Raw genomic sequence first — 14,894 nt, 5'->3', positions numbered from 1 at the left:
TTTATTTTTTTTTTAATTTTTTTTTCAACGTTTATTTATTTTTGGGACAGAGAGAGACAGAGCATGAACGGGGGAGGGGCAGAGAGAGAGGGAGACACAGAATCGGAAACAGGCTCCAGGCTCTGAGCCATCAGCCCAGAGCCCGACGCGGGGCTCGAACTCACGGACCGCGAGATCGTGACCTGGCTGAAGTCGGACGCTTAACCGACTGCGCCACCCAGGTGCCCCTTTTTTTTTTAATTTGAAAGTAGTTGTTTATTAACTGACCAGATTACAAAAATAATCATGGTGAATACCTTAGTTCATTCTTCTAATAAGCCTATTGATCTGGTCTTCCCTGTTGCCAGCATCTCCACCTTCTACAAAATGGGTGGTCTTCTTCTTCATTCCCCCTCGTGGAGAAGATAACTTGAAGGGCCATAAAAAGTTGTTTGCTTCTTTGAAACGTTTTCCAACAGTGTAGATCTCATGAATCAGATCCTCCATGCAGATGATGCCGTATTTACCAAGAGATCGAGCAATCAATGTGTTATCTGTCAGGGCAATTCTCTTCTTGTTGATTTTGCCATAACCACGCTTGTAGATCAATTCATTCACTGACTTCAGGTTTGGGTACCCCCATGCAATATATGGTTCCACAATCCTTAGCATGTTAACTGAAGCCTTGTTGAGCTTAACAAAGGTGCCGTTGAAGATCTGGCGAAGGCGAAGAAGCTGCAACACCTTTCGAACCTTTGGGCTCACACCATTGATACCTCGGATCCTGATGACAAATGCCAATTTGGGTTCTGCAGGTACGTAGAAGTTGCCAGCTTTTCTTGCCATTCTAGCCATTCGAATCTCAGTTCTGTACATCTGCCTGTATTCCTTGTGGTAATGCTTAGCTTTTTCATAAATAAGCTTCCTCCTTGCCTTTCGAAGCATTTTTTGGGCAAATTTCTTTCTCAGACGCTTGATCTTCAACTCTGCGAAATTCCTTCGCTTTTTCTTGAGAGTTTCTGGCACAGCAGGAACCTTCTTTTTCTTCTCTTCTGCACCCTCCATGGTTCCAGCCGGAAAAAGAGAGAAATTCATTTTTTAATGGCAGAATTCCTGGCATGAAAAAGATAAAATACTTTGGAACAGGTGTTCTGACCAGCATGATTGAGACTATACTTTTACAGAGACTTTAAAGGTGGCTCTGTGTACACATTTTGTGTTCACATTCCTTGTTTTATTATACTAGTAAGCATGTTTATACTAGTAAGCATGTTAACGGGAGGGGGGAGCATGGGTGGCTCAGTTGGTTGAGGGTCAGACTCTTGATTTAGCTCCAGTCATGATCTCATGGTTTGTGAGTTCCAGCCCTACCACAGGGATCTGGGCTGACAGCACAGAGCCTGCTTAGGCTTCTCTGTCTCCCTCTCTCTGGCCCTCCCCTCACCCCCACACACCCTAGCTTTCTCTCTCTCAAAATAAATAAACATTAAAACAAATTTTTAATGAGTTCACAGGATCTGAATCCTCTTTAAGGAAGATTAGTAGCCTATATTTTATTGCTTCCATCATAGACTGGCAGGCAGCAGGTGTCCTGCCTCCCACTATCTCCTAATTGGGCATTCAGAGCTCAATACGTGAGTAGGCTCAATAAATGTGTCTTGTAAATATTTTGTTAATATGAATTTCAATATCCCTAAAGTAAAAGTTGTTTTTACTTTAAAATCTTTCAGTTTGCTCCAGGGCATTGCGGGAGGGAACGGAAAAGATCTCTGGGAGTTGTGAGGTCTGGCTTTTCTTCCTGAAACTAATTATTGAATAAAGGGAACAGCTCAACTGAAAAGAGAGCCAAAGTGCTGATTGACTCAGAAAAATTTGTTTCTAATTAACAAATAAAGAGGAAGGAGGAGTTAAAGCCTAGAGTCCCACTCACTCTGCTGTTGCTCCAGCAAAAGGGAACAACCAGGAACACAGAGGAGCTTTTCTGTTGTGATGGTGAACAGTCTCAGACAGATTTGTACAGGAAGCCTAGCTTTAGGGAATGTTGCAAGAAAGATGTTAATTAAATGTTTAAACAATAGTACTACCAAGCTACGAATTCATAATTCACTAATGAGAAACTTTTAAAATCCCAAAGGCTTCTCCCATTAAAAATGGGGTCAAAATTAATTTACATAAGTTGTGAGTAAAATCAGATTTGGTTAAGCAGTAACAGATAGCAAAAGAGAGGGATGCCTGGGTGGCACAGTTGGTCAAGCAGCAGACTCTTGATCTTGGCTCAGGGCATGATCTCACAGTCATGAGTTTGAGCCCCCAGTCGGATTCTGCATTGATGGTGCGGAGCCTCCTTGAGATTCTGTCCCTCCTTCTCTCTGCCCCTCCCCTGCACATGCTCTCTCTCTCTCTCTCAAAATAAATAAACTTTAAAAATTAAAAAAAAAAAAGAAGAAGAAAGCAAAAGAGTTATTGTGATGGGGACACCTGGGTGGTTCAGTCGGATAAGCTGCCGACTTCAGCTCAGGTCATGATCTCAGTTTGTGGGTTGGAGCCCTGCATCGGGCTCTGTGCTGACAGCTCAGTCAGTCATATGTGCTCTCTCTCTCTCTCTCCCTCTCTCTCTAAAAAAAATTAATGAAATGAAATGAAATGAAATGAAATAAAATAAGTAAGTAAAATAAAATAGATAAAATAAAAATAAATAAAATTTTAAAAATTTTAAAAAGGGATATTGTGATGATGGCTTAGCATTCCTTTAAAAATGGATGCAGCATTTGCCTTCACTTTTAAATCATATACATATACTTATACATATACATATGCATATGTACATGTGTATATGTATATGTATATACATATGTATATGTATATACATGAAGAAGAGGGGAAAATGCATTCCCGCTGTTATCACTTCTCTAAGGCCTTGAGTAAATTTGAAACCACCATGGGGCTCTTGGATCTTTTAGGGGATGTCCCTTTCCCCAACAACAGCCTTTGGGATGTTTCTGAGATTCCTCCAGAAGGTTAATTCACCAGGCTCAATGCAAAACAATAGTGTAGCTTGAGAGGAAGTTTGTGAGCTGCTAGACCAAAGGGCCATGGCCCAGATCCAGTGAAAAATCAACACAAGGAAATTCATACCCATTTCTTTACTTGGTTCAGGAAACTTCCTAGAAAAGGGGATGGAGGCAATAGGTGCTAGAAGGAGGCATCAGGTGGATGTTTGGGGACAGAGCTTTCTCTTCAGGTCTTGCTTCTTTTCTTAACTTTGATCATCTGTCCTCTTTGCAAGTTTGCCCAGATAACACACTCAAAGATTCCAGTTCTTTCATTTATAGCCCTGTACTCTTTTATTCTGGAAAAAGATATGGAGAAAGATGTGAGACTTCTTATTGCTGTGTGGCCCTTCTTTCTTGCTTTTCTGTTGCTGTGCCCCAGCTGGTTCCTAGATGGTATGTCCCATCATATCTCACTATGGGACCAGAGCCCTCTGCCATGTATGTTGGTGTGCTAAACACAGCACTGACGGCCCTGGTTACTATTTCCTTCATTAAGGGTGAGAAAAAAATGTCCTTTTCCAGGATATTTTATTTTCATGGGTTGGCATTAATGAAAGTAAGTGCTCTTACTTTGTACCTATCTGTTCTTAACTGGAAGATTCCTAAGCATCTGAAAAGCAGTTTCTTAATATTTAACAACAAAAGCCTCAGCCTCATAGCCTGACCCCATCATGTTCCAGTTGTGTAGTCTTGAATGAGATACATGTTTTTTCATCTAAGCCTCAGGAATTCATCAATAAAATGGGAGTGATAACACAAAAAGCACAAGATTGTTTTGAGTATTAAATGGGATCGTTTTGTATAGCATTTAGCATAGTATCTGACAAGTAGTAAGGGCTATATAAATAATAATCTTCATACTATTGACCCAAAGACAGAAACTGGAGGAATAATCGGTAAAGAGGCTATTTAAAGCAATTATATACTTGGTATTTCCAAGGATTCAGAAAATTCTGGAAGGAAACATTGCTATTAGGAGTCACGTCTAGGGTTTCTTGGGAGGGGATTGTGGAGGTGAACTTGTGTAATATACCGATGAATCAAGACATTTTCGAGTATAGTGTTTAAGTCAGAGGTGCAAAGGGTCGAGGTGAAATTATATGTACTTTAGGCAGTTAATATGACAGATCCAGCAAAATCCACCTTTGCCTTCTATAGCACTTCAGATATAATCACAATGCTTCCGTGTAGCCATCTGTGAACCAAAGTAGGTATCTTTGATGTATATCAAATAAGGAAGATATCACATAAGACCAAGTATAATAATAAATATTTCATTTATAATTGTTTTTATTGAAAGAGCAGAATTGCTTGGCAGGAGATGGAATGAACATTGGAGTTTTAACAAGTGTAGTGAGTCCAAGTGAATGTTGAGGAGAAAAGGTGAAGGTTCAGGTGCTAAAGAAGAGGTAGCAACACCTTTAAAGTTACTGGTGGAAGGAAACAATACCCATCGCGGTTTTTAGCTTCAGAAGGAACCATGCAGCTCACATACTCCAAAGGCTGTCAGACTTTTTCCAATGGCGTTTTGCCCAGATATCTAATAGATAAAGTACGTAAAAGGGAAGTCCTCACTTTACTTAACTTGGAAGACTTAAATTCGCTGGAGCCCTGGGGCTCTTTGAGTCTTCCTTGGAAAACCACTGGTTCAGTCTAATAACTTGCCTTATAAACCCACTGTTTTATCACACTTTTAATCACACTATGAGCTATGAGGTCGTGAAATGGAAACGTCTATTCTGGGACACTAGTCGCAAAGCTTTCACTTTTCTTGCATAGGTGGGAGCTAATCACATTTGCCTAAGTACCTACAAGTGGAGAAAATGGGAATGAGGACAATCATGGGATGGAGAGGAAAACATCTTTGTTGATAAATTCTAAGTTATTCCGCTTTTATACAGATGAGAAGGAAAGAGAAAACATTTAGTCTGTTAACGCTGAAGGAGGCAAGATCCTATTATGCTCCCTCAATCAGTCACTTAAAATCCCGTTCTTCTATTTATTGTCTTTCCTCATAAGCTTCATCTGACACATAGTTTAGAGGGACATGACCTGGAAAAGGTAGACAAAATGCTGCAGTGGCAAAGACCAACTGTCTTCCTTGTAGTGGCAGAAGGTTCTCCACCGAAGAAAGGCAAAACCACAGCAACACAGACCAGGGAGAGGGGACTTAGGTAATACAAGAAAATCAAATAGACAAAGCAATGAAGTATTGTGATAGAGTGAGCCATGCCATTCAGCATGTGCTGAAATTTCAGCAATCCATGTGAGGATTCCAGAAAAGTATTTCGCATGTTGGGCCAGGAAGAATTCCATGTCGTCAACCCATCCATCCACTCTTGCTATCTCTCAGAAACGTGGTTTGTCCTGTGCAAAATTGTTTTCAGGGCTGTTTTAACTTCCTTATTCCTCAAGGTATAGATTAAAAGGTTCAGCATTGGTCCTACGAGATTCATCAGAATTTGAACCTCAGTTCCCAGCATGGGGTTGGGTGTGGGCTGCAGGTAGACAGTGATGATGGGCCCATAGGCACAAAGGATGGCAATGAGGTGGGCACTGCAAGTGGAGAAGGCCCGGCGGCGGCCCTCGGTTGAACGAATATGCAAGATGGAGATGGTGACGTGAGTGTAGGATAGAAGGATTAGAAAAAAGCAGAGGAGAGATACCAAGCCAACATTGGTGAAACTCACCCTCTGGGCTAAGGATGAATCAGCACAGGCCAATAGCAGGAGTGCTGGAATATCACAGAAGAAGTGGTCCACTTATTGGGACCGCAGCATGGCAAAGTGAAGGTGAGCAAAGTCAAAATGCTGGAATGGATATACCCCAACACCCATGTGCCCACAGCCAGGGCCCCACAGAGTCTACGGTTCATGATGGCTGCCTACCACAGAGGGTAACAGATAGCAGCAAAGTGGCCATAGGCCATCACAGTATACAAGAAGCATTCAATGCTGCCAAGGAAATGGAAGAAGGAGACCTGGGAGACACAGTTCTTATACAAAATGAGGGGGGCAGTAAGGTACAGTGGCATTTTAGGACAGGTCACAGAAGAGAAACTCATGTCAAAAACAGACAAGTTCCCCAGGAAAAAATACATGGGTGCGTGAAGGCAAGTGGAAGAAAGAACAGCCACGAGGATAGACACATTTCCCAGCAGGGTGCAGGCCTAGAAGGGCAAGAACAAGACAAAAACTATAGTCTCCGACCCCTCTGTGTGTGGAATTCCCAACAGGATGAATTCGGTCACCACCAAGCAATTCTTCTCCATGAGAGCCGGTTCTAGGGGAGTTTTTGAAAAGGAAGCAGAGGACATGATGTCAGCAAACATACTGGGGAAATGAAATAAGTAATTGAAATGATGGTATTTTGGTTCCAAATTAAGGGAAAATTGCTTATGGTCCATATTACAAGGCATTTTAACTAGAATATAGTTCCCATAGAAAACTTAATAGTTTCTGTACCAAAAATTTTTATTATGCTGATTCTAAATGTAAAGATCCCTTATTAAAACAATATTTAAAACACAAGCATCTTAGGAGTGCCTGGATGGCTCGGTTGGTTAAGCATCCAAACTTGGCTCAGGTCATGATTTCACAGTTTGTGGGTTCAAGCTCCATGTCGGGCTCTGTGTAGACCGTGTGGAACCTGGAACCTGCTTCAGATTCTGTGTGTTCCTCTCTCTGCCCCTCTCCCACTTGCGCTCGCTCTCTCTCTCTCTCTCTCAAAAATGAATAAAGATTAATTAAAAAAGCATCTTAGAGCAAAGATTTTCAAAGGGAAGGACAGGGCCCACACAGACGTGTGCTCCCTCAGAGAAGAGGGATATAAGAACCCTCAGAATCAACCAGGGGCATTTCATATCTTGCGATATAAACTACAACTTGAGACTTGCTGTATTTATTGACCACTACTATGGGCAGCATTAGATTTTCTCTCCCTCTCTCTTTTTTTTTTTTTTTTTTTTTGAGAGCCATAAGGGTGGAACAATCATGGCTTTACAGTTGGAAATGCTGACACACCATGATCTCAGTTCATTGAACCCTCACTTTAAGTTTTTGACATGAATCTATAGAAAAGAAAACATCTCGGGGCGCCTGGGTGGCTCAGTCGGTTGGGCGGCTGACTTCGGCTCAGGTCATGATCTCGCGGTCCATGAGTTCGAGCCCCGCGTCGGGCTCCGTGCTGACAGCTCAGAGCCTGGATCCCGCTTTGGATTCTGTGTCTCCCTCTCTCTGCCCCTTCCCCACTCACACTCCATCTCTCTCTCAAAAATAAATAAACATTAAAAAAAAATTTTTTAATAAAAAAAGAAGCATGATCATATACTTGTTCCTGCTTGGCACTATTCTTCTGAATATTTAGAATTTCTCTGTTGACCTTCATGGCATCTGTACCCAAGAAGAAGTTCTGCACTGTACTCTCTCTAATAGGTGACCAGACCCGAGATAAGAGCTGCACATAATCTATACTACCTCCCCCAAAGTCCTGGATGTTTTGTCAAGAGGAGTCATATATTACAGTGACTCCTCTTGACTGAAGGTGTTCAGGTCTAGGCTCATTTAGAATATCTAATCTTTTATAATCATTTTGAATCAAGTCCAAATCACTGGTTATAAAGGCAATAACAAGGGTGGAGTTTTTGAGTTGGTGGGCCAACATGATGAGTTGAAAGACAAACCAAGCAAATAATGTCCTATTTTTGTGCTTAATAGCTCCATGTTCCTATTCATCCTGAACTCTAAGACCATTTGTAAAGCAAGGACTCCAAGTTCTCCTATCCCCTGGACATATGAAAAAGTAAAGAGGAATAGAAAGAACAAGATGAAGATAGCACTTATTAACGTTACTGACAAGGAGGAGATTTGATCCTTTCACCATCTGTCTCTCCAGGATCTTCTGCCCAAATTTGCCTTTGATGTCACATGGTAAACCTGGGTCAGGGATCTCCTCCCATTATCTGAGAATCCCTTTCTTCTTAGTGAAATAAACTCAGGTTAAATGGCATAAAGCTGAAATGTACCTCTGTCTTCTTCAAAGATTTATTCCAAGACACTAGTAGCTACATTGCTTTCTCTTACGTGGAAATGTAAATGCCCTTGGAGGCCCTTGGGATCCCATTCCTGAGTGAATTCTGATTCAAGGGGGTTGTTGAATAAAAGGAGTAATTAGAAGTAAATAAATGACCTAGTTGAAACAGAATATGCTCATGTTGCCCCTTGTGGGATTACTGCAAGGTGAACAAGATAGAATCTTATCTGTACTTTCTATTTCTGTGGTTGACCTAAGGAAGTGAGAGAAAAGCAGAGGGGTATAGCTCAATATTAGGACAAATGTAGAAAGCATTTTCCCAGTTTCAGGGTATAGTAGTAGAATGAGAAGTAACAACTATATTATAGCTCAGGCTTTTAAATATCCAGTTTCAAGTACTTTCTCTTGAATTGTTCTCCATAGCTCTTCTCCTAACTTTCAGGTGTTGTTTTCTAGTATTTTGATTTGGAAATATAATTTCCATGATCAGACTCTCCAACAAGCAGCTCTGTCAATTGGCAAAGCTGGCTTCCCTCAACTAGGACTTGTTCTCCACATGGGTATTCTGGAATGGTATTAACATATTAAACAACAAATATTTATTAAGAATTTTTACCACTATGCCCAAGACACGTTTGCAGAATCTGGAATTTCTCTTCTAGGAGGGGTAATCAAGAAACTTGCCACTTGAGACCAGATGCTTGAAATGTGAGAATTATTCACCTTTCACGTACAAGAGCGTTATAGTTTTCAAAGAACTAAAAAAAAAAATAAAATAATAAAATAAAATAAATCAAATAAGCATAAATTGATGAAGGAGAGAAAGCAAAAGGAAAAGGGATCAGCAATGCTAAAATCTGGCTCTCTGAAAAGACTAAGAGAAGAGATATACATCTGTAAAGATGATTACTGGAAAAAAACAGAAAAGGCACATATAAACTTTATTTTTGGGGCACCTGGGTGGCTCAGTGGGTTGAACGGTCAACTTTGGCTCAGGTCATGATCTCACAGTTCAGGGTTTGAGCCCCGTGGCGGGCTCTGTGTTGACAGCTCGGAGCCTGGAGCCTGCTTCGGATTCTGTGTCTCCCTCCCTCCCTCTGCCCCTTCCCCGCTCATGTTCTGTGTGTGTGTCTCTCTCAAAAACAAATAAACATTTAAAAATAAAAAATAAATAAAATGAACCTTTAAAATTACCAGTAGATTATGTTTACTGGTTAATTAATGAAATTTTAAAGTAACTATAATGATTAAATTTTGAAGAAAAGTCATCAATTCAAAGCAGTCTCTGTATTGGATGTCAATGTGGAAACTGCTGGGGAACAACATCAGAAAGCCCCCCACTGTCCCTTGCAAGATGACCAGCCACTGGGGCTCTGTGCTGGTACACTGCATCCCTGCCCCTAGAGGCCCTGGCATTGTCTCAGCCCCTGTGCCCAAGAAGCTACTGATGATGGCCGGTATTGACGACTGCCACAGCTTGGCCAGGGGCTGCACTGCCATCCCGGGCAGCTTCACCAAGGTCACTTCCGATTCCATTTTCAAGACGTACAGCTGTCTCACCCCTCCCCTCTGGAAAGAGACTGTATTCACCAAGTCTCCTTACCAGAAATTCACTGACCATCTTGTAAAGACCCACACCAGAGTCTCCGCATAGAGGACCCAGGCTCCAGCTGTGGCCACAACATAGTTTTATACAAGAAAAATAAAGTAAAGCCTGTTTAAAAAAAAATCATAAGAAGAATGGATCAATCCTAGTAGTTGTGGGGACAGATATAGATGACAACCACAAGGCATTGTGCATATCAAAGGAGACCAAGAGAAGGGGTATCGAAGTGGAGGAGTGGACCTTCCTCCCCACCAATGCTATAGTGTTAAGTAAGTCCCTTCCCGCCCCACCAAAAAAAAAAAAAAAGTCCCAAAGTTTAGAATCAATTCTGAGAAAATGAAGGATGAGGGCAGAAAGTTTAAAATAGACTGGGTTTGGGGCACCTGGGTGGCTCAGTCAGTTGAGCGTCTGACTCTTGGTCAGACTTCAGCTGGGGTCATGATCCTAGGGCGGTGGGATTGAGCCCCGCATTGGGATCTGGGCTGAGTGTGGAGCCTGTTTAAGATTTTCTCTCTCTCTCTCTCTCCCTCTGCCCATCTCTCCGCTCACACGCTCTCTCTCTCTCTCTCTAAAAAAATTAATTTAAATAAATAAATAGACTGGGTTTGTAACTTGAATATAACAACTTCGCAACTTGAATATAACAAATGCGACTTGAATGTCACTGGCTTGAATGTAACTAGAATATTTTTTCTAGCATTTGGTAGAAGTGGAGGTTCAAGATAAAAATAAGCTTAGTTAAAGGAAAGTAAAGGAAGTGACATTTTGCACATTGTATACAGAATGGCAAAAAAGGAAGGAAGGAAGGGAGGGAGGGAGGGAGGAAGTTAGTTTGTAGCATAAACTACAGTTTATCCTCCACATATCCTCTTAGTATGTTTGAAATCACCTTAAACTGTGGCTCCCCAAGAGAGCCACATCAGTGACATCAGTTATATGTGTATACCTAGTGATTCAAAGACCTGAGAACACGATGGCTAGGAGTAGAATTACAAGGGAAGATAATAGATCTAATTAAGTTTAATAAACTTTGAAAATTGTCTGACCAGTGTGTTATTTCACTTGCAACATTTTCACTGACCTAAAAGCTTATACCTCATTTCACAGGCTTGGGCAAACCAGCTTGGGTCTGTTGCTGACTCACTGGGTCCTCTCTAGATGGTCTCCATGGAAACCAAAGGTAGAAAAGAGCACACAGATAGCCTAGCAATTAATTTTAAACCTGCTGTTTCTTTTTCCTTAGATTCTTACAACAGACCTAATGCTTTTAGCATGGCTTCTGCCAAGTGAATATAAATATGTTATATAACACTATGCCATAAACATTTTAAATACTATAAAAATACCACACTATATTTAGTATAAAATAAAAATAATGTATAATATTATTATATATGTATACATACCTTGTATATACATACAATATGATATATAAGAATAATTCACATTATTTTGTAATAAGATACTTATTATAAATATGTAATACAATGTTAAATATTATATATTACTGATTTTTTTAGCTAAAGAAAAAAAAGAATAGCATTTTTCTTATTTTCTTGACATTTCTATGCCTTACTTAGCCTCTCCTAAATTTTCCTCTAATGGTTACTCCATGCCCAAATTTTCAAATCCTATTAGCCAGTAAGACTCAGTTTATATGTTGTCCCCTCCTTCAGGCTCACCCTGATATTCCCACATCAAATTAACCTCTCTCATTTGAACCTACTTAATATTTAAGCTTTATTTTTCTTGACAGGTAATATATAATTTGTTTTATAGTTAATATATAAAATACATAAAGACCTCTGTCACATTCATTTTTTATTCTCCATCGTATCTGGTAAAGTACTTAACAGAGTCTCAAAGAATGTTTGCTAAATTAATACCTAATTGAATTAAAATAGGAGAAAATCTATTTAGGCTTTAGATCCCTGGATGGAGAACAAAATTCCCAATTTAGTACACTCATTTCCATGTACTCATTTAACTACCTAGGTCTCTTTCCTCATTTTTGGGAGAAGTATTTATATAAGGATGCCTGAGTTCCCTTCTAGCTCAAAAGTTCAATTTAATAATTATGATATACAACTAAGATATAATTGTGATGCATTTAGACCACCTTTTCTTGTGTGGTCCAGTCTAAATTTTTCCCCATTAATTCTATTTGCCATTGGTTTCCAAGTAGATACACTTAACTCTGTAGACAATGAAATTGGCAGAGGACTGAGGCCCAGGCTACATAGGGATATCATTAACATGGGGATATCCAATTCAATATTACAAATAGTGATCGTCTTTCCACTGTGCTCAGGCCTGTGCTGAACCACTGCATGGGACCAGAGGTACAAGACATAGGAGGCATACAGAGCCTGTTCTCCGGGCATCAGCAGTCTATGGGGTGGATGAGACAAATACAGAGATCATTGTAAAAATTCATTCTAAGGCAGACAAGATCAATGGAAGATTTAAATCCTAAATCCATTAAATCCTATATCCCAATCCATTCCTTTGAGTGAAGTAACTCTAAATAGCAGAGCCCCTCACTTTGTTCTCACTGGTTGGTCCCGCGTTATTTTATGTATGTCGTTTGGCCTCTCTGGGTCCTACTGTTTCATCATACATAAAATAACATAATTACCTTATGTGATACTTAAGGTCTCATCCATCTCTAGCCTCTAAAAGGGACGTGGAGACCATCTCTTTATCTTGCTAGTGATAGTTTGTTTACTGGATTTTTATGATACTTAGTTAAAACTAACAGATTTCAGGGGTGCCTGGGTGGCTCAGTCGGTAAAGCATCTGACTCTTGAATTCAGCTCAGGTCATGATCTCAAGGTTTGTGAGTTTGAGCCCTGAGTGGGTCTCTGTGCTGATAGCACGTGGGGCCTGCTTAGGATTCTGTCTCTCGCTTTCTGTCCCTCCCCCCGCCTCCTCTCTATCTCTCTCTTTCAAAATGAACAAAAATAAACTTTAAAAAAAAGACAGATTTTGGGGTGCCTGGGTGGCTCAGTCAATTGAGTGCCCGACTCTTGGTTTCAGCTCAGGTCATGGTCTCAAGGTTCGGGAGATTGAGCCCCGCGTCAGACTCTGTGCTGACCGCACGGAACCTGCTTGGGGTTCTCTCTCTCCCTTTCTCTCTGTTCCTCCCCAACTTGTGCACACGCTCTCTCTCAAAATAAATACATAAACATTTAAAAACCACAGATTTCATTCAATCAGTATTTTATCAAAATTATCATTGTTCCCATTAATTATATGTGTGCGTGCAGATGTGTTGTTTCTTTGTGTGTGTTTAAGGTAATGACATATTCCTTAGTGCCCTAAAAATAACTAAGAATGTAAAGTGCTCCTAAATCCGATTTCAAAATCGGCAGGGCAGAAACATGCGAGATGATGAATCCTCACAGTGCACACTGATGGAAACAGTCAGCAAGGAGCCAGTTAATTCAAGCCGTGAGAACTGTCACAGTCGCTAAATTCAGCCTTCTGCATTCCCTCTTGAACTTCACTCAGAGTGTCAAATTGCTTACTCTGGCCCTGCTGTTCAGTCTAACTGCCTTGTTTTAATTCATGCTTTTCACCCTGCGCTGGGCAAAGCCAGCTCTGAGCACTGAAATGTGATTGACAGATTCCACTGATGCTTCTTTAAGTAAGAAGATTCTGCACTTAGAATAGGTAGGCATTTAAAGCCTTGACATTAAAGAGTCCATGTTTTCACTGTCCGTGAAGACTGTTTAACTCATCCTAACTGGCAAGTGGCATTTTATCACTAACTCTCACAAGGAAGATAATGTCATATGATCTCTCTCTCTCTCTCAATCAATCATTTCAGTGATTTAGGAGGAATCAGCCTCATCTTGGAGATGCTAGAAAAACTGACGTGAATGAAGTTGTGCATGAGTACATGTTTAGCAAGGAGGCTGTGAGTTCTCTGTGTGTGTATGCATGTTATGTGTGTGGTGCTCACACTTAGTTTTTCCTTGGAATAATAATTGCAGAGGGGACCCAAGGCCATAAACACTCTAATAAGGCTTTTGCAGTTCCTAAGCCAGTTTCCTGTCTCATTAATTCACATTTCCCTATTACGTCACTCACAAGTGGGGAACAAAAATTAGAGGGCAAAAAAAAAAAAAAAGCCGAAGTCATAATGAGCATGAGAAGCATCTCATAGGAATGATTTCCTTTGAGATTAATTAGCTAAAATGTTCTCATCTCAATAATTCCCTTAGAGAAATCTTGTAGTTTGAGGTAAGCATAAGAAAAGTTTTGAAAATGTGTTTCTTTTCTGGAACTTTCCATTACCTACTTTGAGAAATAAAGACCATTTTCTGAGTTTCAAACAATGATGTTAATAGGCATGAACACAAAAAGGACGTGTTTTTATCAGTCACAAAATGATACATTGTACAAAAGGGGCATTAGAGCTGAGCTGGGCTTGAGCGTGTATTGGGTTGCCAGAGCTATGGTAACCAAGCACTACAGACTGGGTGGCTTAAACAACAGAAAATTTATTTTCTCACAGTTCTGAAGGATAGAAATCTAAGATCAAAGGGCTGGAAGTTTTGATTTCCACTGAGGGGACACAGAGGGATCAGTTCCTGCCTCTCTCCTTGGCTTGTAGATGGCCATCCTTCCACTGTCCCTTCCTGTGGTCACTCCTCTGCACGTATATCCCTGGGTGTCTCTGTGTCTCCAGCTTTTCTTGTGTCCTAAAGACACCAGTCACATTGGATTAGGGCTGACCCTAACAGCCTCATTAAACTGAGACACCTCTGTAGAGGTCCTAACTCCAAACACAGTCACATTTTGAGGTACTGGGGGGGTTAGCGCTGCAACATATTGAATTTTGGGAGAAGACAATTGAGCCCATAACGGAGAGGAGGCACAGTTAGCTAGCTGGAGTATGCATACACGACACATATGATTTTGACCGGGCTGCTCAAGCTCTCCGTCTCATTTTTCTGAACCGTAGAATAGGGATAATAACGAGCTGTCACTTCATAGGTTACTGTACAAATGAAATGAGTTGGGCATGCAGAGGACCCAGCCTGGTGCTTAGCTCACCACAAAGGCTCTATAAATCTCAGCTAATCACAGCAAGCTTTTACGTTTTCTTGGTATCTCAAACATTTCCTGATGGAAGTTTCAGTTCATCCTTTCCATTGTATGGTTATAATGCAGTAAGTCTATCAGCTTTCTTCTTTAATCTAAGTCCCATTTAATCC

At 40.6% G+C, this 14,894-nt stretch overlaps 2 protein-coding genes across 2 annotated transcripts; both read right to left on the bottom strand.

Annotated features, from left to right (window-relative positions):
• Positions 1 to 228: 228 nt before the first annotated feature.
• On the bottom strand, positions 229 to 1,052 carry LOC124505037 (60S ribosomal protein L7). The gene has a single exon (XM_047070773.1). The coding sequence runs from the start codon at positions 1,042 to 1,044 to the stop codon at positions 298 to 300; it is 747 nt and encodes a 248-aa protein (XP_046926729.1). The 5' UTR covers positions 1,045 to 1,052; the 3' UTR covers positions 229 to 297.
• A 4,322-nt stretch (positions 1,053 to 5,374) lies between these two features.
• On the bottom strand, positions 5,375 to 6,303 carry LOC124506364 (putative olfactory receptor 10D3). The gene is given in 2 exon segments (XM_053722173.1): positions 5,375 to 5,796; positions 5,799 to 6,303. Coding segments are annotated over 2 exon segments (927 nt in total).
• Positions 6,304 to 14,894: the final 8,591 nt, after the last annotated feature.

The sequence above is a fragment of the Lynx rufus genome, unplaced genomic scaffold, assembly GCF_022079265.1.
Source record: "Lynx rufus isolate CCGP_SWC_20201006 ecotype Redwood Valley unplaced genomic scaffold, mLynRuf1.p SCAF_9, whole genome shotgun sequence".
Lineage (NCBI taxonomy): Eukaryota > Metazoa > Chordata > Mammalia > Carnivora > Felidae > Lynx > Lynx rufus.
Note: the sequence above shows the minus strand (reverse complement) of the source record. Positions and strands in the feature narration are given on the sequence as shown.

Excerpts from the sequence above, each read along its gene's own strand:
- LOC124505037 (XM_047070773.1), bottom strand. The coding sequence starts at position 1,044 with ATGGAGGGTGCAGAAGAGAAGAAAAAGAAGGTTCCTGCTGTGCCAGAA.